General features: G+C 34.1%; 3 protein-coding genes across 3 annotated transcripts; all 3 read right to left on the bottom strand.

The window, feature by feature from the left end:
* Positions 1 to 287: 287 nt before the first annotated feature.
* Positions 288 to 2,868, bottom strand: LOC106435689. Its single transcript, XM_013876596.1, has 3 exons — positions 1,921 to 2,868; positions 850 to 1,814; positions 288 to 741 (listed from the first exon to the last, which is right to left on the bottom strand). Exons 1-3 carry the CDS (start codon positions 2,866 to 2,868, stop codon positions 288 to 290), a joined length of 2,367 nt encoding a protein of 788 aa, XP_013732050.1.
* Positions 2,869 to 4,294: 1,426 nt separating this feature from the next.
* LOC106435690 lies at positions 4,295 to 5,008 on the bottom strand. Its single transcript, XM_013876597.1, has one exon. It carries the CDS (start codon positions 5,006 to 5,008, stop codon positions 4,295 to 4,297), a length of 714 nt encoding a protein of 237 aa, XP_013732051.1.
* A 16,511-nt stretch (positions 5,009 to 21,519) lies between these two features.
* On the bottom strand, positions 21,520 to 24,212 carry LOC106435688 (probable pectinesterase/pectinesterase inhibitor 60). Its single transcript, XM_013876595.3, has 2 exons — positions 23,213 to 24,212; positions 21,520 to 22,383 (listed from the first exon to the last, which is right to left on the bottom strand). The coding sequence occupies exons 1-2, from the start codon at positions 24,135 to 24,137 to the stop codon at positions 21,686 to 21,688; spliced, it is 1,623 nt and encodes a 540-aa protein (XP_013732049.2). The 5' UTR covers positions 24,138 to 24,212; the 3' UTR covers positions 21,520 to 21,685.
* Between the last annotated feature and the right edge of the window lie 1,128 nt (positions 24,213 to 25,340).

A 25,340-nucleotide genomic window follows, 5' to 3' on the forward strand; every position in this document is an offset into this window, starting at 1 on the left:
TGCTTCCTTTGCTAACTGATGTTGTTTAGGTGTGAGGAAGAGAATGTAATTCAAAGTAGAATGTTAAAGACTAAATAGAGTGAGAGCATGACACCAATCTGTATTTATATATTGTGGTGGTATTAACATCAAACCGAAACAAGAAACACAACATTTATATTGGTTCTAGCTAGATCCACCTTCGCGTCTACGTTGTTTAGCTCGATTGGCTGTTTTGTTATTGCGTGAACGATTTTATCATCACTATTAGCTTTTTTTTTTTGTTCACTTAAAATTTCATTCAAATATTAAACCGGGTTTGGTACAAAGCCTCTTAGGGCTTGCTTAGCTAAGCCATCTTCAATCACAAGGTTTTCACGATGGCAGAATCGAAAGGAAATTTCATCAAAATACGACGAGAGTAGATGAATATCAGATAGGATCCCATGGATTTCAGAGAAATATGAGGATCCTTCGATCGCAGATACCAGTTGCAGAGAGTCGGACTCAAAGGTCACCTTCCTCAGCTGTAGGTCGATAGCTTGCTCCATCGCTGAACGCATTGCTAGTCCCTCCGCCACGAGAGACGAGATCACAAGCGCACAAGTAACACTGTGAGAGGAAAATCTCTCATTCCGAACATCGCTGAAGGTCCATGCGAGACCCGCAGCTTTAAGTTCCTTCTTCCAAGCCGCATCAGATCGGCAAATGACTTCGGTTCTTGGGGGTCGGGGGGTCTGTGGCTTCTTGCATCTGGGGGTACTAATAGGTTGGGTTTCCTTCCATTCTTTTGCATCACAGATGGCTTTTGTAATCGTTTCCTAAGCTGTGAATTCTCGTTTTTGAAACACGAGGAGATTCCTTGTAGACCAGATAGAAGCGATGATCCATGGAGCAAGATGGCAATCACTAAGGCCAATAGGAGGGAGGACAGCAGCATTCAAAGCCCTTCTCCAACCCATCTCAAAGGAGGGTACTTGTAAAGCATCGAGGTCTCCTGCATAAGGTGTCAATTTCCATACCTTCTGTGCATAGGGGCAATTGTAGAATAGGTGTAAAATTGATTCAGGACACTCACACCTGATACATTTAGCACTAGGAAGGATTTGTCTTACAACCAGGAGTTCTCCAACAGGGAGGGCTTCATGTAGGATTTTCCATAAGAGTAGCTTCAGTTTAGGTGCCATCTTAACGCTCCACAAATCTTTAATACAATCATGAGAGTACTCTTGGGCTACTGGGATGTCTGGTTTGTTTTTCTCTAGCGCAACATAGTATCCAGTTTTAGCAGTGTAGATTCCTGAAGCTTGCTTGCGCCAGATTCGTTTATCAGCACCTCCCCATTTGCTCGGTTTGATAGACTTGATAGATTCATAGATAAGAGGGAAGTGGTGATTAATTTTCCCTTCATCCCAATCTCGTGACTGTGCTTGGAGTAGTTCAGCAACTTTCAAACTTGACTCGAGTTCAGGTATAGGTCCCATTGAGGCGCCGGAGAGATCAGATAACCAGGAGTCTTGCCACGCTAGTGCACTCTGGCCATCACCAATGGCCCAACCCAGATGTTCTTTAAGCAGATCTCGTCCTATTAATATCCCCCTCCAGCCATGGGAACATGCTGCTGGGGGTTGTACGGTGAGGAAGTCTTGGTCATGAAAGTATTTCCCAGCAAGTACCCGAGCCAGAAGACATGAGGGCGAGGTCAGAATGCGCAAGCTAATTTTGGCCAGGAGGGCATCATTGAAGCTTTGTATGTCACGAAATCCCAAGCCTCCATCGCTTTTAGATTTCACCATTGTGTTCCATGCTACTAGAGCCATACCGCGATCTCCTGCCTGTGGATCCCACCAGAAACGTGTCAGAGCAGATTGGATCCTTTTACAAAAGGGATTGTGGCAGTTTAAAGCATTGCATAGTATGGTTTGGTATAGCTTCTAGTACAGACTTTAGGAGAGTCATCTTGCCCACAGAAGATAAATATCTTGTAGCGTATCTAACCGCCCTTTGTCGGATTCTGTCCACAATGGCAGTAAACAGGTCTCGTTTTTTCCGGCCAAAATGTTCAGGCACACCAAGATACTTCCCTGCCCCTTCCTCTTTCTCAATTCCCAGCTCTGTTTTAATATTTTCTTTGAGCATTAGGGGAGCTTGGTGAGAGAAGGTTATACCTGACTTTTGTGGATTGATTCGTTGTCCTGAGGCTGTCTCATATAGTGAGAGGATCTTTAGGAGGGCTGAGACGTTTTTTGGGTTGGTTCTACAGAAGAATAGAGTATCGTCTGCGAATAAAAGATGATTTATGCTGGGGCAGTGTGTAGCTACCCGAATGCCTTGCAGACATTTCTCTTCTTGCGCCTTTCGACAGAGTCCTGACAAAACTTCACTGCACATGATGAAGATGTAAGGTGAGAGGGGATCTCCCTGTCTAATGCCTCTTTTCGGTTTGACTAGTCCCTGAGCCGACCCGTTGATGAGAAAGGAATAGGAAACGGTTCTTATGCATTGCATTATCAGATTGGTCCAAGTAGGGTTGAAGCCGAGTTGTAAGAGGACAGCTTCAATAAAATCCCATTTGAGACGGTCATATGCCTTACTCATATCTGTTTTGACGGCCATTGAGCAGTGTTTGGTTGCTTGGGAAGTTTTGAGAAAGTGCAGGACCTCATGGGAGATGAGGATGTTGTCAGTGATAGCTCTCTTTTGGACAAAGGCAGATTGATTTTCCGAGATCAGGTCTGGAAGGACTTGTTTAAGCCTATTGGCAAGCAGTTTAGAGATTATCTTGTAGTAGACATTGCAAAGTGCAATTGGTCTATAATCTGCAACTGTTTTTGCCTCAGTGCTTTTCGGAATCAATCTGACATGAGTGTGGTTTAAAGTTCTCGGCATTACACCGGAAGTGAAGAAGACCTGGATCTCAGATACAATATCTTCTCCGATAGTTGGCCAATTAGCTTGGAAGAAACTTGCAGAAAACCCATACGGACCTGGTGCTTTGTCCGGATGAATTGCAAGTAACGTCGGGTACACTTCTGCTGCTGATGGGGTTTGTAGAAGAGCTTATTCTCCAAAGTGGATATTTTCGGTGATATTGCTTGGGTGACAATCTGTTTTCTCTCGCCAGGGACAGTTGTGAATAGGCCTTTGAAGTAGTCAACAATTGTTCCTGTAATCTCCTTCTCAGTGAATACCGGTTCCCCATCCGCATTTTCAATTACTGAGAAGTTGTTAACTGCGTTTCTGCCTTTGGTAACAGCATGGAAGTAGCCAGAATTTCGGTCACCAAGGCTAAGCCATAAGTTCCTGCTCCTCTGCTTCCAGAAAGCCTCCTCTTCCAGGTATGCTGATTTTAACTCGGAGTTGATATGGTTAAGGAGGTCTGAATCATTGTTTGGGCTCGTCATGGCTCTCTCAAGCTCGTCTTTCCATTTGTTGATGAGCAGCTTGCTGTTTCTTTGTTGTTCCTTATTCCATAGTACTATAGCTCTTCGCGTCTGGCCAATTTTATATTGAACGTCTCTGTTGCCAGCTTGCTTCCATGTATCTCCGACTAGTGCTTTGATCTCAGGGTTCTCTTTTAGTCGTCTATCAAATCTGAAGAGACCTTTACCTTTCTTCTTTGTTACATCAAAGCAGGCTAGAATGGGTCTGTGGTCTGATCCCTCGTATTTTAAGTACTCAACGCTCCCTGAGTGAAAAAGATCAAACCACTGGCTATTGGCAATAGCCCTATCCAAGCGGCATCTTACAACGTCATCTCCTCGTACACCTCTCCATGAAAGAAAATCACCAGTGTGTGGGAGATCATAGAGGTCACATTCTGATAGGAAAGCTCGAAAGTCTCCAAAAGATCCTTCAGAGCGATCTCGGCCACCAGTTTTTTCTTGACTGTTGGCGATATCATTGAAGTCACCAATTAGGAACCATGCTTCATCTCTGACAAGTGCTGCTTCAGTGAGTTTTTGCCATACCGTGCGTCGTTGGATAGGCTCAGGGTCACCATACACGAACGAAGCTCGAAATCTTTTATTCTCATAGCAAATTTCAGCATTAATAAAGTTTTTACAAGATTCAGAAATGGTAAGGTTAATGCCCTGGTTCCAGAAGAGAGCTAAGCCTCCACTACCATGGCCTTGAGGGCTGATCAAGAGAGAGTTCTTGTAACCCAACGAATCACATTTCTGGAGCACAAAGTCGTTGGCATTCTTTGTCTCCGAGAGGAACAAGATATCAGGAGAGAACCTCTTGTGCATCTCCTTTAGTTTCTGGACTGTCGTGGTATTCCCCAAGCCTCGACAGTTCCAGCTGATAATTTTTAAGGAACTAGATCGGGTGGATTCTGAAAATCCACCCTCCTTCTCACCACCGCAGGTATGATCTGAGCTTGGGGTTGAGAGTTTGTCGCAGAACTGTTCCCCTGTAAGGAATTAGACTGTTGAGGAGTTGTCTTTCTTTTTGAGCCTCCTCCTCTAGTAGAAGAAGATGGAGCAGACCGTCTTTTGGGAGAAACCCGTACTGGAGCAACCCTTCTCTTAGTTGTTCCTGTTCCAGCTCCTGTCTTGACTCCCAAGGCCTTTGGTTTATTTTTTGTAAGTGGGGGTCTTCCCAGTCTCTTTTTCACTGGAACACGTTCGTGCTCAAGGTTCATAGAGATGTTGGCCGCATCTGCTGGTGGCCCTAATCTTGCTAGAGCTGGTAGTCTAGATGAATTATCCTCATTAATGTTGAGAAGGGTTTCACTCCTAGTCTCAGCGTTGGTAGGTAAGGGAGTAGCATTTAATATAGATGCATTAATGGCGGAGTTTGCTGCAACCATATTTCTAGCAATTTCCTCAGCTTCTCCTTTTTCTTCTGCTAACCGCATTCTTTCTTTCCTTGCAGCACTTTCAGTGGGATCTGCACAGCTGGTGTATTGGAGCATCACTTCTCTTATCTCTTCTCGGGCCTCCATGATAGCATTGGAGTAACCAGCATCTACTGGGGGTGCAGGGCCTGAGCATGGCAGTGTTTTCAATAGTGAGGTAGCCATTCTTTCACCATTCGTTTCCTCAGCTTGAACATTGGACCCTCCTGTTTTGTCTCTGTGTTGTTAATATTCCGATTGGGGAAGTCTTTGACCCGTATGAACCCATCTAGAACCACCATGTTCATATTCAGATCTCTGTCTTGTAGTGTTTGTTTGAGTACGAGAGGAATCTTGACTGGCTCGGGGAAAAGTTCGGTGAGTTCTTCTCCCACCATCATAAGTCCTATTATCAGATCTGTATTCAGAAGATGGAGGTGGCTGGTGATTGAACCCAGTCCTCCTAGCATCTCGCATAAAGCCATTAGGTTGGCGGGAGTCAGGGTCTTTATCACCTTGTTTGGCTGAGTAGCTTCTGCTGGAGCTTTAAGAAAGAGTTCGCAAGAAGGTTCACTGCTAGCAAAGGAGGAGCCTAGCAAGAGATTGAGTTAGAGGTTAAGAAATGCGACGATCCATAGAGAAGAGGGGCTTACCGGGGCTGCAGCGGTGGAGGAACGGCGGCCCTCCGACCTCGGTCGGGGGAGAACCCGGTGGATTTTTACCCAAGGAAGGTAATTATCCAACAGTTATTTCTAAAAGAGGAAAAGAATTTGAAATAACAGGGGATTTTGCAGAGTAGCAGTAACAGGGAGCACAAAAAAACAGTAGGTAAAGGGAATAACCGCAGAAAGTCAACTTTTTATGGACCGTTATCGAAGCAAGTGTCTGGGAGAGAAACGCATTTACGCATGGGCATCTGGCTAACTATGACCATACTTCATCATTATTAGCTATTAACATATTATTTTAGAGGAATTTTCAGAAGCTACTAAAATATTTCGACTCTTCACCTTTTTAAAAGAATTTTTGGCTAGTTATTAATCCTTGACGATAGTAGTTTTCGATCGATCGTGTATATTATAATGTTTGGATCACAAGATATTTTATGTTAAATATGTGAATAAATTGAAAAAATTAATTTATAGAAACAATATAATTTTTTCTGCCTTGTCCTCATAAAAGAACAATAATTAAAAAAAAAAATAGTTCTTAAACTATTATACTTCCCAACTTCTAAGACCAGCAGGCCCGGCAATAAACGATTTGCATCGACTATTGCTAGAAAAACGCCTTACCGTACGAGATCTTGGATTCTTTAAATGCATCTAAAATAATCCAACAACAATTAAATATCGTCACTTGAAGGTGTTAAATATGATTAATTAACATCCTACTTGTTTTTTAATTTATAAGAAAACAAAAAATTTAAAAGTTGTTCTATAATAACGTTAGTTTCAAGAAGTTTTTTCATATCCGACCCATATCCGTTGCCGAACCGTAGACCCAGTACGTTGTATATAATCTGGTTTGGATTTAATGAAAAATTCGTTAATTAAAAATTTGCTATTAACCCGCGATCTGATACCACTGATCTAATGAAAATACCAAATATCTAATAATATTCTTAAAACTTTTTGATTAAATTTTTCATAAACTTTTTAATATTATTTAAACTTGCGATTCCTTAGATTTTGATAAAAATTTATTATGTCACTTAAATAAAAATGATAATATAAAAAACCTTATTGATATGACATTCTTAGTTTATTTTCGTTATTACTAATTTATTATAAGTTTATATTTTTATTTTAGATTTTAGATTTTATTTTAAAATTGATTTTAATTTGATTATAAATTTTAAATTTAATTTATGATAATTTTTAAAATATTCTTAAACACTCATAATTGATATATCAATTTTATGTATAAAATGACATAGTAAATATTATTTTTTAAACCCATAAGTCCAATTTGATTTGTAGTTAAATATATAGTCTTTAGTTATATAAGTCCAAAAATGTAATGATTGTTTTGCCATTAATGACTATTTAACTCTCTTTGAAATAATAATGGCATATTTAATTTTTTTTAATATTTATTATGAATCAACCATTATTTCTTCTATAATACATAATAATCAACATATCTTATAAATTTTAAAGAATGAAGGTCTATTTAAAATATTAGGGGTGAGATGGTATAGGCCATCGAAAATTAGGGTATAAATTTTTAAACATTTTGGTTGTTACTAATAAGAAATCTTAAAAGAATCTTTAGATTACGTTTTCTATAAAATTTGACGATAATTATGTAAAGCTATTAAGATACGAATATATCAACATCAATAATTTTCAAAATCGTGTATAATACACAATCTAAAAACATGCATATATTTAGGATCCCAAAAAAATCTCAATATTAAAGTAAATTGTTTGTTTATTATTTCTGTTGCAGGGTTTGGTTTTGTATTTGTAATTCAACAAATGTAACGAAAAACACAATCTTAATTCTTATAACTAAGTTTTTAATATGAATCGAATAAGATGATAAAGAAATGAATGTATAAAATTGTTTTGATATATAACATGAATGTATAAAATTGTTTTGATGTTAAGAACTTGATGGTCTAATGGAAGAGATGAAATATAAGTTTGCTTTATACATGCCCCCGTTGAAAATCATTTGATCCCATTGAATAACATGTGTGTATGGAAAAAACGTTTGATAAAAAAAATTATTAAACATCACATTGATGCCACTCTGCAAAGAACTTGATGCTTTAATGGAGGAGGATGAGACAGATATGATGGACACATGACCGTTTTGTATTGGAACATTTGATCTCGTTTGATAAAATGTGTGTATGAAATATCAATCGCATAATTTTGATAAAAGTAATTGTTTACACTTAATTTTTGGTTGATATAAACTGGTGGGTGTTGAAAATTATGCCGTGGAAGGGTAATATAAATTATGCATTTTGGGTGTATATAAAAGGTTAGGCTAAAAATGAATAGGTCGAATAGGTCCAACAATTTTGCATAGATAATTTTTTTCAGAATGTTTCTCTTTTAATAGTATAGATGTATAAAATTGTTTTGATGTTAAGAACTTGATGATCTAATGGAAGAGATGAAATATAAGTTTGCTTTATACATGTCCCCGTTGAAAATCATTTGATCCCATTGAATAACATGTGTGTATGGAAAAAACGTTTGATAAAAAAAATTATTAAACATCACATTGATGCCACTCTGCAAAGAACTTGATGCTTTAATGGAGGAGGATGAGACAGATATGATGGACACATGACCGTTTTGTATTGGAACATTTGATCTCGTTTGATAAAATGTGTGTATGAAATATCAATCGCATAATTTTGATAAAAGTAATTGTTTACACTTAATTTTTGGTTGATATAAACCGGTGGGTGTTGAAAATTATGCCGTTGAAGGGTAATATAAATTATGCATTTTGGGTGTATATAAAAGGTTAGGCTAAAAATGAATAGGTCGAATAGGTCCAACAATTTTGTATAGATAATTTTTTTCAGAATGTTTCTCTTTTAATAGTATAGATATAGAATCCAAGAAGTAAGAGCATCTTTATCCCTAAAACTCCATTTGGATCTTATTTTATTTTTTATTTTTTATTTTTTATTTTAAAAAAAAATTAAAAACTAACCAATCGCGGACCGCCACATGTCAGTGGGATCCGCGAACAGTACAAAAACTCCACCAAACTTGCTTTTTGCAGAAGAGGAGGAAGAGGTGGGTTTTAACAAAATTGTGGGACCCACCTCTTAAGAAACCACTTAGGAGATGGGGATAAATATGCTCTAAGAGCACCTTTAACCCTGTCTTTTAAGGGGTTTTAAAGGGTGTGGACCCTACAAAAAAACTAAAACTCACCTCTTCTACAAGAAGCGAGTTTGGTGGAGTTTTTGTATTGTTCACGGACCCCACTGACAAGTGACGGTCCGCAATTGATCCGTTTTTAATTTTTTTTTTTTTAAATCGAACTAAAAAAAAAAAACCTAAGAACCCACGCCCTCCAGCGTTGATCATGCTCTAAACTCTTAAGCAAACGCTTAGATGTTCATACCATTTTTCTTCTCTCCGGATATGAATCAATCGCTTAATCAGTTCACATGCAATTTATATCTTCAACCACCATGATTAACTATTAGACTCGAATCTTAAATAAATGCAGGACCTGTCAACATTTTTTTTTTCTTTTAAATATCACCAAGACTATAGTTTAGTGGTTTCTAATTAATGAACAACCATTTTCTTTGTTTAGAATATCATCAAGATTGTATTTTAATGGCTTCTATAAATTTCCCCATCCATATTATTAACAGGATTTGATGTGTTCAGAAGCAGATCTAGAACTTCTTAACATGAAGCATTTTTATTATCTTTGAATGTCAGAGGTATTGAGCTAATTATTTTAATAAATTCAAAGTTGTGGATTAAAAGATTAAAGCTAATTCTATTTAAGAATCAAAATATTGAATTACTTTCTTTTGTTTTGAATTATATTGAATTACTTATATTGAGTTACTTATACAAAGAAAATATTGAATTACTTATACAAAGAGAATTTAAATTTAGTATGTGACATTTCACATGTGACCCGTTTGTTGTAACACGACCGTGGATGTGGTTCGCTCTAGTTGAAGGTAAATATAGCAAGTAAAACCCATGAAGAAAATGACACCAACAAGCTATAGATATTAGATATAATAACTATTTTTTTCTATTAAAGCATACAAGAAAATAATAAATCTGTTCTTTTGTTAGTACCTAGGTGGTAATGAAAAATAATTTTTAGGTGTCCTTCCAAAAGAAAAAAGTAATTTGTCGTAGATCTAAATATAGTCCAAAATGTATAATTATATCACAGCCCCCAGTCCATAGAACAATTAGTTACGTGATGATTTCTTCTATAATACATAATAATCAACATATCTTATAAATTTTAAAGAATGAAGGTCTATTTAAAATATTAGGGGTGAGATGGTATAGGCCATCGAAAATTAGGGTATAAATTTTTAAACATTTTGGTTGTTACTAATAAGAAATCTTAAAAGAATCTTTAGATTACGTTTTCTATAAAATTTGACGATAATTATGTAAAGCTATTAAGATACGAATATATCAACATCAATAATTTTCAAAATCGTGTATAATACACAATCTAAAAACATGCATATATTTAGGATCCCAAAAAAAATCTCAATATTAAAGTAAATTGTTTGTTTATTATTTCTGTTGCAGGGTTTGGTTTTGTATTTGTAATTCAACAAATGTAACGAAAAACACAATCTTAATTCTTATAACTAAGTTTTTAATATGAATCGAATAAGATGATAAAGAAATGAATGTATAAAATTGTTTTGATATATAACATGAATGTATAAAATTGTTTTGATGTTAAGAACTTGATGGTCTAATGGAAGAGATGAAATATAAGTTTGCTTTATACATGCCCCCGTTGAAAATCATTTGATCCCATTGAATAACATGTGTGTATGGAAAAAACGTTTGATAAAAAAAATTATTAAACATCACATTGATGCCACTCTGCAAAGAACTTGATGCTTTAATGGAGGAGGATGAGACAGATATGATGGACACATGACCGTTTTGTATTGGAACATTTGATCTCGTTTGATAAAATGTGTGTATGAAATATCAATCGCATAATTTTGATAAAAGTAATTGTTTACACTTAATTTTTGGTTGATATAAACTGGTGGGTGTTGAAAATTATGCCGTGGAAGGGTAATATAAATTATGCATTTTGGGTGTATATAAAAGGTTAGGCTAAAAATGAATAGGTCGAATAGGTCCAACAATTTTGCATAGATAATTTTTTTCAGAATGTTTCTCTTTTAATAGTATAGATGTATAAAATTGTTTTGATGTTAAGAACTTGATGATCTAATGGAAGAGATGAAATATAAGTTTGCTTTATACATGTCCCCGTTGAAAATCATTTGATCCCATTGAATAACATGTGTGTATGGAAAAAACGTTTGATAAAAAAAATTATTAAACATCACATTGATGCCACTCTGCAAAGAACTTGATGCTTTAATGGAGGAGGATGAGACAGATATGATGGACACATGACCGTTTTGTATTGGAACATTTGATCTCGTTTGATAAAATGTGTGTATGAAATATCAATCGCATAATTTTGATAAAAGTAATTGTTTACACTTAATTTTTGGTTGATATAAACCGGTGGGTGTTGAAAATTATGCCGTTGAAGGGTAATATAAATTATGCATTTTGGGTGTATATAAAAGGTTAGGCTAAAAATGAATAGGTCGAATAGGTCCAACAATTTTGTATAGATAATTTTTTTCAGAATGTTTCTCTTTTAATAGTATAGATATAGAATCCAAGAAGTAAGAGCATCTTTATCCCTAAAACTCCATTTGGATCTTATTTTATTTTTTATTTTTTATTTTTTATTTTAAAAAAAAATTAAAAACTAACCAATCGCGGACCGCCACATGTCAGTGGGATCCGCGAACAGTACAAAAACTCCACCAAACTTGCTTTTTGCAGAAGAGGAGGAAGAGGTGGGTTTTAACAAAATTGTGGGACCCACCTCTTAAGAAACCACTTAGGAGATGGGGATAAATATGCTCTAAGAGCACCTTTAACCCTGTCTTTTAAGGGGTTTTAAAGGGTGTGGACCCTACAAAAAAACTAAAACTCACCTCTTCTACAAGAAGCGAGTTTGGTGGAGTTTTTGTATTGTTCACGGACCCCACTGACAAGTGACGGTCCGCAATTGATCCGTTTTTAATTTTTTTTTTTTTAAATCGAACTAAAAAAAAAAAACCTAAGAACCCACGCCCTCCAGCGTTGATCATGCTCTAAACTCTTAAGCAAACGCTTAGATGTTCATACCATTTTTCTTCTCTCCGGATATGAATCAATCGCTTAATCAGTTCACATGCAATTTATATCTTCAACCACCATGATTAACTATTAGACTCGAATCTTAAATAAATGCAGGACCTGTCAACATTTTTTTTTCTTTTAAATATCACCAAGACTATAGTTTAGTGGTTTCTAATTAATGAACAACCATTTTCTTTGTTTAGAATATCATCAAGATTGTATTTTAATGGCTTCTATAAATTTCCCCATCCATATTATTAACAGGATTTGATGTGTTCAGAAGCAGATCTAGAACTTCTTAACATGAAGCATTTTTATTATCTTTGAATGTCAGAGGTATTGAGCTAATTATTTTAATAAATTCAAAGTTGTGGATTAAAAGATTAAAGCTAATTCTATTTAAGAATCAAAATATTGAATTACTTTCTTTTGTTTTGAATTATATTGAATTACTTATATTGAGTTACTTATACAAAGAAAATATTGAATTACTTATACAAAGAGAATTTAAATTTAGTATGTGACATTTCACATGTGACCCGTTTGTTGTAACACGACCGTGGATGTGGTTCGCTCTAGTTGAAGGTAAATATAGCAAGTAAAACCCATGAAGAAAATGACACCAACAAGCTATAGATATTAGATATAATAACTATTTTTTTCTATTAAAGCATACAAGAAAATAATAAATCTGTTCTTTTGTTAGTACCTAGGTGGTAATGAAAAATAATTTTTAGGTGTCCTTCCAAAAGAAAAAAGTAATTTGTCGTAGATCTAAATATAGTCCAAAATGTATAATTATATCACAGCCCCCAGTCCATAGAACAATTAGTTACGTGATGATTACACACGGGTTTTTTTTCTGTTCAACACAAAATAGTCTATAACTTACATTAATATTCATATATAGTTTCGGGTGTCGGCGACCATTGTATAAATTTATGCGCTGCAAGTTCTTGTTAGTTGTCACACAAGACCCAACTGATTAAATAGGTTGTTATCTTCAAAATATATAGATGATCAGTTCACTATATAATGTTTAATAACTCTATGCAGTTCGAATAATTATGTAATTTAATATATAGTGGACATTCAACTTGTCGAGAAAGATGTCATGCATGTTCGTCTTCTCTAGCTGATAAAAGTATAAAAATTGAACCATGTGATCCCTCGAGTGTCCATGCACACATTCTCACGCAATCACCACATTTCTCGTACAAGAGATGCTCTTTTTTTTTAATACAAAAAATCATTTTTCTTTTTCTTTTGTTTTATTTAATGACAGAATATCGTTTTTAACTTCTTTTGTGCCCCTATCATTTTTAACTTCTATTATAGAAAGCAACTGTTTCACACGAAAAATATATTTTTCGGTATATATCAAAGGGGTAGTATATGCATGCTATGATATTTTATTTGTTATAAAGGAATATATGTGAAGTATATAGAAAAATTAGGTTCAAGTACTACACTAGAAAAAAAATATGAGCCTGGGTCAATTATTTCAAGGCAATTGGTCTCCATCATGCATATTTAAAAAAAAAATTTTTATCTAAGGTATATTTAACTTATTTAGTTAATATTTATCTACAAACTTTTTATATATTTATTTGGAGATTTCCTAAATCCATGTAACGGAAATATTTGACATCTATATTATCAGGAAAGTGAATTTTTAAATATAATTTATATTATTCATAATAGATTTTTTTAAAAAAAATTGAAATATATTTAGCAATTTTGTTTAACGTTAAATAATTATGTTATTACAAACTATTAGAAATATTATGAATTATAGAAGGATTAATAAACTATTAGTTAAGGTTTTTTTTTTCCAAATATGACCTAAAATTTTAATTCAAACACAAAATAACCCATGTGTTTTCTGATTTTTTTTCCCTATTCACCCTAGAAGTTCGAGTTATTCACGAAAATGCCATTACATTTTTTTTTTCTTTCTTTTCTTGAAAATGATTCTTTTACCTTTTCATCCTCATCTTCACCAAGTATTTACAATATTGCCATTGCCATCAATAGCTAACCACCATGAACAACCAATTTGAAGCTCTTAATGCACCAAAGTTTCGATTTTTACTCTTCATATCTCATTAATTATGCACACAAATCACATATCTTTCACTCTCTCTCAAATTCATTAAAAAAAACTAAGATTTTGATTCCAAGCTTTGTAAGGTTCATAGAGACATTGAAGCTCATGATTCGTGGTCATTAACGACTTGGTAGCTTTTGTAGTGAAGTTCTGGGTGCTTGGAGAAGCAAAGCAAGTAATCTTACCGGCTCAAAGTATGAAATCATTTTTTTCCCCAGATCTGTTCGCGAATACTTCGGGAAAACTTTCAGGAGACTTCGCTAGATGTGTTCTCCATCAAGAAGACTTTCCTAGAAGTCTTCTAACTTTCCTTTATTAAGAAAAAAAACCCGAAAATCCCAGAGAAATCTTCTCGGATAAATATGTTAGTTTTGCAATTGACCGAAGTTTGTCAAAAATTTGACTTTTTATAGAAGACTTCTCGGGAAAATCTTTTATAGAAGTCTTATGAAAGTTTTCCGGAAGTCTTCTCACTGTCGAAAGAAGTCTGCGTGGGTTACTTTTGCAATTCAAAAATAATAGTGAAACATTTAATATTAATGAAAAGACTTCTTGAGAAGTCTTCTGAAAGAAGGCTTGGCAGAAGACTTCTAGAGAAGTCTTCTCTGGAAAAGTCAAATATAGTCAATTGCAAAAGTATTTCAGATAGACTTCTTGCGACATTGAGAAGATTTTCAGAAGACTTCTATAGAAGACTTCAAAAATATTCTAATGGCTTCAAAACAGAGAAAGCTTCAAAAATAAACTTTTTTGTTTAAATAATAAACAAAACAATCAAATTAGGTTGAATCTATAACTTTTTAGAATTTAATATATAAACACACACAAAATACATATACAAAATTTGTACCTTTTGGAACAGAAGACTTTAGAAGACTTCCTGAAGACTTTCCTAAAGTCTTCTGAGAGTTTTCTGAGAAGTCTTTCAAAGTATGTCTCAGATCTAAAAAATCTGCAAATTCAAAAACATTCAAATGGCTTTAAAACAGAGAAAAACTTCAAAAATATAATTTTATGCTTAAATAATAAACAAAACAATCACATTAAGTTGAATCTATAGCATTTTAGAATCTAATATATAAAACACACAATAATACATATCCAAAATTTATAGTACTACCTTTAAAAGAGTGAAAGATGAGAACCATGTAATGAAAAATCTGCAAAAAAAAGATAAATTAGTGAAAAGACATTAGGAAAAAATGAGAAATAGATTTAAAGTTTGGTGTTTTGATGTTCAAAGAGATTAGAGAGAGGTTGGAGAGTTTTAGAGTGAGAAACATTACATTTTTGTTGCAGCCATTTGAGAGGAAGAAAGAGAATGTGTAAATTTTCTTTATATATGGAAACAAAAATTCCAATTAGGTTAAATATTTTCGATACAGAAGACTTCTTGGTAAGTCTTCTACGAGAAGACTTCTTGGGAAGGCTTCTAGACTCTAAAATCAAATACATGAGAAGACTTCGCTTTAGCCGACAAACTAAAATTCTACTAAAATTTAGGCGAGAATATGTAAGAATACTTTTTAGGAAGTCTTCTGGAAGTCTTCCTGAGAAGTCTTCTAGATGTTTTCCAAACCATAACCTAATCAAATAACTAACTAAATAGCGAAAAATAATTCATTAAACTTAAAATCAATTTATATAGCGTTTAATAGATAAAACTAAACACATGTTGGTAATTTTTTTAAAAAAAAGTTAAGATTCTAAAATCAAACCCTAAATACAAACAATACTATAACATATGTTACTAAACCCTAAACCAAAGTCTTCTCGGAGACTTCCATACCCTATAATCAAATAACTAAGCAAAAACAGTTCCTTAAATTAACTTAAAAGAAACTTAGAAAGTGTTTAAATCAAGTAATTAGATAGTCACTAAACACATATATGTCAAACTAAAAAAAAAAAAAAGATAATATTTCAAAATCTAACCCTAAAAATACCAACAATACTATAACATATGTTACCAAATCCTAAACCGAAGGCTATCCTGACTCAATCTACATTCATTCATCTATGTTAAAAATAATTCAATTTCAGTAAAACTAATTTTCCATCATTTAGAAATGTTTATTAATACATGATTTTAGTTTTTTCTCTTTCAAAATATTTTTTATAAAATTTATTAATTACTTTTAAGATCTAATACATGAGAATACTTCGATTTAGGCGGAAATCCTAAATTCTTTTAAGGGGTTTTTGCCAAAACTAATCCACAACTTTATTTTAACCCCAAACTTATACCCAAACTTGAATCAAATGCAAAACTAACCTAAAAGCCTAGTGAAATTACAGCTCAGCCACTTGTGACCAAACAAAAAAACAGAAGCCATTTTTACGAATATAGCCCTAGTAAATCGTCTGAGTCGTCTGAGATGTTGGAAGTCGTCTGGACGACTGAAGTGTAAGTCGTCTAGTACCGGTTTATTTTAAAAATAATTTATAAATCTTGTAAAAAAATATTTTGATGCGTGAAAAATAAAAATCAAGTAATTATAAACAATTTTAAGTGATATAAATTAAGATATGATAAAATTGATTTGTTTTGAAGATAGATGAGTGGAAGTAGTGAATCATGAAATACTTTGGTTTAGGAGTTTAGCAAACATATGTTGTAGTATTGTATGTATTGTTAGGGTTAGATTTTGGAAAACTAAAATGTTTTTTTCAAAAATTAGTTTTCACCTATATGTGTTTATTTATGTGTATAGTAAACACTTTTCAAGTTTGATTTGATTTTATGAAGTCTTTAATTAGATAATTAAGTTTAGGGGTTATGTTTAGGGTGTGGACGACTTATATTTCAGTCGTCTGTTGAATAATTTACTCGGACGACGTATATTTTAGTCGTCTGTTGAATAATTTACTCGGACGACTTACATTTCAGTCGTCTCGTGAAGAAATTAAAACAGATGACTTACATGTAAGTCGTCCAAATATTCCCGCCTAAAATTTTTTAAAAAAATTATTTTCCCGCTTAAATAATTTAAACGAGACGACTTACTTGTAAGTCGTCTGGAAAGTCTTCTATTTTAGTTTCCCGCTAAAAATATTTAATTTCCCGCTAAAAATATTAAACTCTTCTGGACGACTTACATGTAAGTCGTCTGTTTTAATTTCTTCACCAGACGACTGAAATGTAAGTCGTCCAGGAAGTCGTCTGAGTAAAAAATATTTAATCTAATTGGATTTTTTGTCTCCCTATATAAAGAAAAATTTACACATTCTCTCTCCTCCTCTCAAATGGCTGCAACAAAAATGTAATGTTCATCATTCTAAAACTCTCCAACCTCTCTCTAATCTCTTTGACTTGAAAACACCAAACTTTATATGAATTTTTCAGTTTTGTCTCATGTATTTCTTACTAATCTATCTCTTTTACAGGTTTTTAATCAAATGGTACTCATCTTCCATTAATTTAAAGGTAAATCTATTAATTTTAGATATGTATTTTTGTGTGTTCTATAAATGTAGATTTATCTAATCTTCCACTCATTTTCTCTATTTTTAAGTCATTTGAACGTTTTTGGATATGCAGGTTTTTCAGATCTGGATTTGATATGTAGGTTTTTCAGATCTGGAAGACTTCTTGGACGACTTACCTGTTAGTCGTCTGGAAGTCGTCTGGACTTCTTGGAAGTCTTCTGACAAAGTCGTCTGGACTTCCAGGAAGTCGTCTGGACTTCCAGGAAGTCGTCTGGACTTCATGGAAGTCGTCTGAACTTCATGGAAGTCTTCTGACGAAGTCTCCCTTTCATAATAGATCTGAGCGTTTTGATAAGTTCTTATGTCTGATTTTTCTTCATTTGGGAACTTCTTGTTGTATAAAGTTCTTACTTTTTTCCCAAACTAAAACTCTCCAAACCCACTCTAATCTCTTTGACTTGAAAACACCAAACTTTATATGAATTTTCCAGTTTTGTCTCATGTCTTTCTTACTAATCTATCTTTTTTGCAGGTTTTTAATTAGATGGTACTCATCTTCCACTAATTTAAAGGTAGATCTATTATTTTTAGATATGTATTTTTGTGTGTTCTGTAAAGGTAGATTTATCTAATCTTTCACTCATTTTTTCTGTTTTTAAGTCATTTGAACGTTTTTGGATATGCAGGTTTTTCAGATCTGGATTTAATATGCAGGTTTTTCAGATCTGGAAGACTTCTGGGATGACTTACCTGTTAGTCGTCTGGAAGTCGTCTGGAAGTCGTCTGGAAGTCGTCTGGACTTCTTGGAAGTCTTCTGACAAAGTCGTCTGGACTTCCTGTAAAGTCGTCTGGACTTCATGTAAAGTCGTCTGGACTTCCTGTAAAGTCGTCTGGACTTCCTGTAAAGTCGTCTGGAAGTCGTCTGAACTTCCTAAAAGTCTTCTGACAAAGTCGTCTGAACTTCTTGGAAGTCGTCTGGACTTCTTAGAAGTCGTCTGGACTTCTTAAAAGTCGTGTGGTCTTGTCTACTCAAGTGGAATCCAAGCTTGTCTTTGTAGAGGAATGATCTATAATAGTTTTGTTTGTGGTCTGTTTTGTGAATTGCATGTCTACTCTTTTAGTTGTGAATTTTTTGTAAAATCAGTAATAATGTTTTCCAAGATGTATTAAATGTGCTAACAATGTGTTTACACATTTACAAATCAATGAAATAATAGACTTCAGTAGCCTTTTTCTTATCTTTGGATCTCTCATATGCAATAATAAACTCCAATGGCCTTTTTCTCATCTTAATAAACAAGAATGTTGGTAGCTTTATATTGATACAACATTTTAAGAAGTATTTTAACCCTTCTTCCAACTCATAACAATAGTCATCATTATTGTCTATAACAATAATACTTAAGAGATGGAAACAAACAATAGTAACTAGTCAAAGCATATCATATTTTATTATAAGTTTGCGTTGAAAAACTTAGTCAAATTTAGTAAAACTAAGGGAGAGAACATATTTTGTAAATATGAGTTTTACATATCTTGAAGTTACTTATCACTCTTAAAAATACAAGTTATTCAAAAACTAACGTAGAAGACTTAAAAACTAGCGGAGAAGACGCGGACGACTTCAATCTAAGTTGTCCAGACGACTAAACTATACGTCGTCTGGTCAACACAGAGGTTATTTTTGCAATTGACTTTGAAATCTGTTTTTCGGACGACTGAAAAATAAGTCGTCTACTATTGTTTGGCTAAAAAAAAACTCCAAAAAAGCTAGACGACTTACATTTCAGTCGTCATAGGTTAGTTTTGCATTTGACTGGATAATTTCAGAAGTTTGACTTTTCTGGACGACTTACATTTCAGTCGTCTAGTGAAAATTAAAATAATAATATTTTTTTAAAAGTAGACGACTTACAGTTAAGTCGTCATAGGTTAGTTTTGCAATTGAAAAAAAAAACTTCAAGATTTAATTATATACAGACGACTTATAATTCAGTCGTCCACGAGACGACTGAAATGTAAGTCGTCCAGGATTTACGAGGTTTGACCAGAATCTCAGAAAAAAATCCTGGACGACTTACAAGTAAGTCGTCACGTGGACGACTGAAGTATAAGTCGTCTGTGTATAATTAAATTTTGATGTTTTTTTTTCAATTGCAAAACTAACCTATGACGACTTAACTGTAAGTCGTCTACTTTTAAAAAAATATTATTATTTTAATTTTTGCCAGACGACTGAAATGTAAGTCGTCTGGGGAAGTCAAACTTCTGAAATTATCCAGTCAAAAGCAAAACTAACCTATGACGACTGAAATGTAAGTCGTCTAGGTTCTTTGGAATTTTTTTTGAAACCAAACAAAAACAGACGACTTAACTTTCAGTCGTCTCAGGTTACAGATTTCAAAGTCAATTGCAAAAATAACCTCTGCGTTGACCAGACGACTTCCAGGTAAGTTGTCTACAGCCAGACGACTTCCCAAGTAAGTCGTCTGACGAACAGATCTGGAAAAAAACTCGATGTCATACCTTAAATTGGTGAGATAAGTTCCTTAGCATACATAAGGCTTCTCCAAGCACACAGAATCACAAACGAAAGTAACCCACCCAGAATCGTTAGCTTCTATGACTCTATGAACCATAAAAAATTTAGAATCAAAATCTTGGGTTGTTTTAGCTCATTGTGGAGAGAAAGTGAGAGATATGTTGTGTTTAGTTCACAAGAATGTAAAAAGAAGAAGGGTAAATCGATTTTGGGAGCATTAAGAGCTTCAAATTGGTTGTTCATGGTGGTTGTGGTATTGATGACAATGGCAATCTTGTAATTACTTGAAGATGATGAGGGTGAGAGAGTAAAAATGTCATTTTCGAAAAAAAAAAGAAAAAAAAAATTGATGGCATTTTCGTAAATTATATGAACTTGTGGGGTGAATAGGGCAAAACCAATTTTCAAAAAAAAAGGAGGTTAGTTTTGTGTTTGACTTTAAGTTATAGGTCAATTCTGCAAAAAACCCTTCTTTTAAAATTTAGGCGGGAACCCTAAATTCTACTAAAATTTAGATGGGATATGTCAGAAGACTTCTTGGGAAGTCTTCTGTGAGTCTTCCAGACCCTATAATTAAATAACTAAAAAAACACTTTCTTAAACTTTTAAGATACTTAGAAAGTGTTTAAATCAAGTTATTAGATAGTCACTAAACACATATAGGTCAAAGTTTTTTTTTTAAAACAAAAGATAAGATTTCAAAATCTAACCCTAAATATACCTACAATGTTATAACATATGTTACCAACCCTAAACCAAGGACTATCATGAGTTAATCTTTTTTCACTCATCTATGTTGAAAACAATTCAATTTTAGTAAAAATAAATTTATATCATTTAGAAATGTTTATTATTACATGATTTCAATTTTTATCCCATCAAAATATTTTTTATAAAAAATTTAAATTATTTTTAAGATCTACTGAACGAGAACTAAGAAGACTTCTTTGCAAGTCTTCTCACGCGAAGGGTTATAATGGTAAAATTCAATACATGTTTTTTGTTTAGTCATAAGGAAGTTGTTGTAATTTTACTAGCGTTTTGGATTACTTTTGTATTTGATTGAATTTGTGATACATTTTTATATTCAAAATCAAGTTTTGAGTCATTTTTGGCAATTTCTCCGTTAGCTAAACCACTAGACCATGTGGGCTTACACAAAACAAATATCTTTGACAATAAATTATGAATTTTTTAATCAATAAAATTGGTTATAGAAATTTTGTTTTTCATCTTTTTGATAAATGATACTATTTTATTTAAGATCTTTACAAATTTTTAATAAGATATCAATTTTAATAAGGTAACAATATATTGATGTAGTTTTATCGTGTTTTAGGCTTTTAGCCCATAAAATTTTCATATAGTGGGTCAAGATTATCTTCAAGATTCAAAGTTTTATCACACTTACAAAATAAGTAAAGCAAATCACAGAAACAAATTAAAAAAAAAATTACATACACAAGTTAAAAATATATATTATGTAATTTTTATAATATTTACTAAATAAAAAACTTTATCAACTAAAAATTAATCCTGCGTTTGAAAGTACCGATTGAAATGAGTGAACTTTTAATTCAGACAAATATCATGGTCAAATTTTGAAACGGTTTTGTTTCTCACTGTTCTATTCGAGTGTTTTAAATGAGACTATGAAAATAGGATATGTTTACAATATCCGATACTTCGATATAATTTCAGTCTTGTTTCCGCATTTTCCTATACTAAATTCTCCTTTGTCCATATATAGCTAAATATTCATTCTCGTAGCAAGCGCACTAATATTGAATTACATTCAAGAATTGTTAACTTTTACATCGTTGTAATTTAAGCATGATAAAACCAAACAACGGCCTTTAGAGTCCGGAAGAGAAGGGTATGCCGGTACGTGGGAGCCATGCAGTACCTGTGATGAATCTTCCAACAGTGAAAGCAGAAGCATCGGAAGCTTTATTTAGCACATGAAAACCTTTCCAACGGACACGCCACCTCGTCGACGAAGCTGGTCCAATATTCTTATATTCTGCATAGAACAATGTGTCGAGAGCGTACGTCGAACCTTTGATCCACGGAGACCACCCAACTGGACTCACAAAACTATCCAAATACGTCTTAAGAATCACAGTGCGCGAGTATTTCATCCAAGGCCGGCCCAAGTACGTCTTAACGCTACGGACCACAGGTTTTAGATCGACAGCTGGTTGGATTATTGAGTTTTGGATAGAGATACCTGTGTTTTGAAAAGGATCAGCACGACCTTGTGCGGTTATTACATTGGATTGTCCATGTAGTGGCCGACGAGGGAGGATGATACAGTTTTGGAAAACTACGGCTGCATTTCCAAAGATGAAATCGATGGTTCCGAAGATGTAGCACTCGCGGTAAAACTGGCGTTGCGAATGGACCATCAGTGTGTCTTGGTATCCTTCCATTGCGCATCTGTAAAAGATTGAGAGGTCTGAAGATGACCGGAGTGCCACGGCCTGGCCTTTAGCTGGACCCGCTGTGTTCCGAAATGTTATGCCTTTCGCTATGAAGTGAAGCCCCTCGATACCTGGATCACACGCAATCTAGTGAAATTGAAAAAAAATTGAAATAGAATTTCAAATGGTAACGCTCACTCATCACTCATTTCGGGAAAATATAGCGCTAACGATGTTTTTTTTAGCGCCAACTGTTGTATATGTCATTTTCTTAGATTTATAGCACCAGCGTAGCTCAAACGGTGTTCTAACTTGGCCCCTGGTTCTACCTTTTCTGTTTTATTATTGATAGTGCACCCGCTAGATAAATTGTCTAGCTTCACCCCTCGTTCTAATCCACTAAAAATCTCTCACGCGAACCTCCCAAAAATTTATAAAAATAATTAAAAGCAAAACAATTTTCCTGCAAATCGATGAAAATAACATATGTATATCGTACAAAACAATAATACATGACTATAAAGTCTTCAAACCCTAATTTTTGTGGGTTTATAGTTCTTAAAAGTTTGTCAGTTCTTGCTAGTTTTGACATGGGTTCATTATTGGTTTTTTAATGAAAAACCAAATGGGATAACTGTACACTGTACGGTTTGCAGTTCAACTGCTTGAACCGGTTCCATGTTCTCATATTGGGAAAAACGTTGATAAGTTGACATCCTTTTTATATTTACTCATACCGCAGCCTTTTAAAGATAAACTGATCATGAATTGCTTCTCTTTATTATAATCTTTTATTTTGCAAATTTCATATATAACTGGGCACTTCTTACTTACATCCGTATCCATTTAACACTCATATACGCATGCAAGGCATTTCTCAGGATTGTGTAGTCAAATTAATACATATACTAGTTCTAATCTATTAACTATAAACTAAAACAATAAGAATCAGTAAGTTACCGGCAGTGGCAGAACTATAAGTTGTGTAGCCTTCTTTGACACTGCGACCTCCGGTGATAATGGTGTATCTCATTCCGTCGCCGACCAACATTAGGTTATCGTTATTGAGACGTACGTTTATGTTTTCTTGATATATCCCTCTCTTCACGTAAATCACAAACAACCCTGACGTCACCTTTCTCCGTCCAGCCAGTTCAATAGCTGCTTGCACAGTCTTGACATGCCCCGATCCGTCCTTGGCCACCACGACGTTGGCTGGGACGGTACGTGCCGATTGAAATTTCAGAAGTCTCCTCTCTTTACGGGAAACCCATGCTGGAAAAACCTTCGGATCATCAGTGATGGTGGTATCGTTGTTTCCGGTGGTCAAGAGGGCTCCGTTGACGGCTAAGCAGTTGCTTATTAGGTGGGAGATCTTGGTGTTTGAAACGATTGGTGTGGTGAAATCTGAGACGTTAAGATCAGAGGAGCCGCGTCGGCATGTCTCTGTGTTTGTAAGCGCGGTGCTCAGCCACGTTTGAGCGTCAACGTCGGTGCACGGTTCTCCGGCGGCTTTTGGAGACAAGCCTTGCAGCGTCCTGTTTAGCTGAAGGACAGTGTCTCCATATAGGTCAATGCAGTCTGTCAAAATGGCTTGTTTCCGGCAATCAGTACAGTTCAGACCGGACATCTTCAGCTTGTCTTGAGCGGATATGGCCCGATCCATGGCTGCTTCCACCAGCATTGCCCTGAACTCGGATAGATGTGTCGGTAGGCGATAACCGTTGTGGCGTCGGAAGTAGTGATTGCACGGATCAGGGTATGGAGTTTGATCGCACCATGTATCAATGCCGGTGGTGAAATTACCGTCCGCTGTGGTGGTGAGAGGATGGAAACAGAGTAGTAATAGTAAGTGTAGAGATAGAATAGAGATTTTATGCATCATCGTATTCACGTTCCTTGTTTCGCTAAACGATGTGGGTTTTGATGTGAAAGAGTAGAACTGAATGTAAATCAAAGTAAGACTTTAGAGACAAGACATAATACAAACATGACTCTAATCTATCTTAAATCTATTCTATTATATAGTAATATATTGTGATGGTATTAACATTAATTAATATCGTGACTTGTGAGGTCATGAGTGAGATATACCTCCGATCGCATCTGTATTGTTCAGCTCGATGGCTGTTTTCTTGTTACGTGAACGATCGCATAACTATTTAGTATGTTTAATATTACGAAGAGATTTTTTTTTTGAAAAATTATAAAGACATTATAAAGAGATTGAACTAATTTATAATATTAAATCAGAAACATTCCTATTTTTCTTTAATAAAATGACAATTTTCTCAAAATACCTCTAAATTTACAAAGGAAATTTAATTTTTATGAATGACAATTTTATCTTTTAGGTTTTGGGTTTAAAACTATACATACCCATTAATTTAACTTATTACATTTATGACTCATTAAGAAAGTAAATTTCATCAATCATAAATTTAATTTTATCAATAGGCATACACTCACTGTATGCTTCTAAAAACAATTATCTACATTAAAGTCGTCGTAGTATTGATCATGCCAAAACCTATAAATTAAAATTCATATCATAAATACAATGCATTTAAATTATGTGACAAATAAAATTGTTTATTAACTTTTGTGTATTATTATAAAATGTATAAGAATTATAATCAATTTTTTTTAAAAAAAATAATATCTAATTTTTTTTGGGTTTTTGTCGGGTCAACCTATTTCGGTTCACAGGTTAATGGCAGAATTTTATGTTTTATTAGATTTTTCACTATATTAATTCGTCAGTAAAGTACATATATACTCCTTCTAAAATTACATAATTTATAAAAATTAAAATGTTTTCTTTGCACCATTTAAATGTAGAAGCACTATTATTCTTCATCATTCTTTTGGTTCTGGTATTTTGTTTTTGGTATTTTGGTTTTAGAAATTTAGGAACCGTTAAAATATTTACAAAGTTTTGTTTGGTTTAAATTGGGTTATTTCGATTTTTGGTTCGGTAGCGAAGTTGGGAACCGACTAATATCCAAAACAATTTGTGCCCAATTTCTTCTGGTTCGATTATGGTTTCTCGGATAATTTTGGATTTATAGATAAAAATATCAGATAA

Source organism: Brassica napus, chromosome C9 (assembly GCF_020379485.1).
Source record: "Brassica napus cultivar Da-Ae chromosome C9, Da-Ae, whole genome shotgun sequence".
Classification (NCBI taxonomy): Eukaryota; Viridiplantae; Streptophyta; class Magnoliopsida; order Brassicales; family Brassicaceae; genus Brassica; species Brassica napus.

Coding starts and splice junctions, on each gene's coding strand:
- LOC106435689 (XM_013876596.1), bottom strand. CDS start 2,868: ATGCCGAGAACTTTAAACCACACTCATGTCAGATTGATTCCGAAAAGC. Junction 1,815..1,920: donor AGATGACTCTCCTAAAGTCT/GTACTAGAAGCT, acceptor TGGGATCCACAG/GCAGGAGATCGCGGTATGGC. Junction 742..849: donor TGGATCATCGCTTCTATCTG/GTCTACAAGGAA, acceptor CCAACCTATTAG/TACCCCCAGATGCAAGAAGC.
- LOC106435690 (XM_013876597.1), bottom strand. CDS start 5,008: ATGGCTACCTCACTATTGAAAACACTGCCATGCTCAGGCCCTGCACCC.
- LOC106435688 (XM_013876595.3), bottom strand. CDS start 24,137: ATGATGCATAAAATCTCTATTCTATCTCTACACTTACTATTACTACTC. Junction 22,384..23,212: donor TTATAGTTCTGCCACTGCCG/GTAACTTACTGA, acceptor CGTGTGATCCAG/GTATCGAGGGGCTTCACTTC.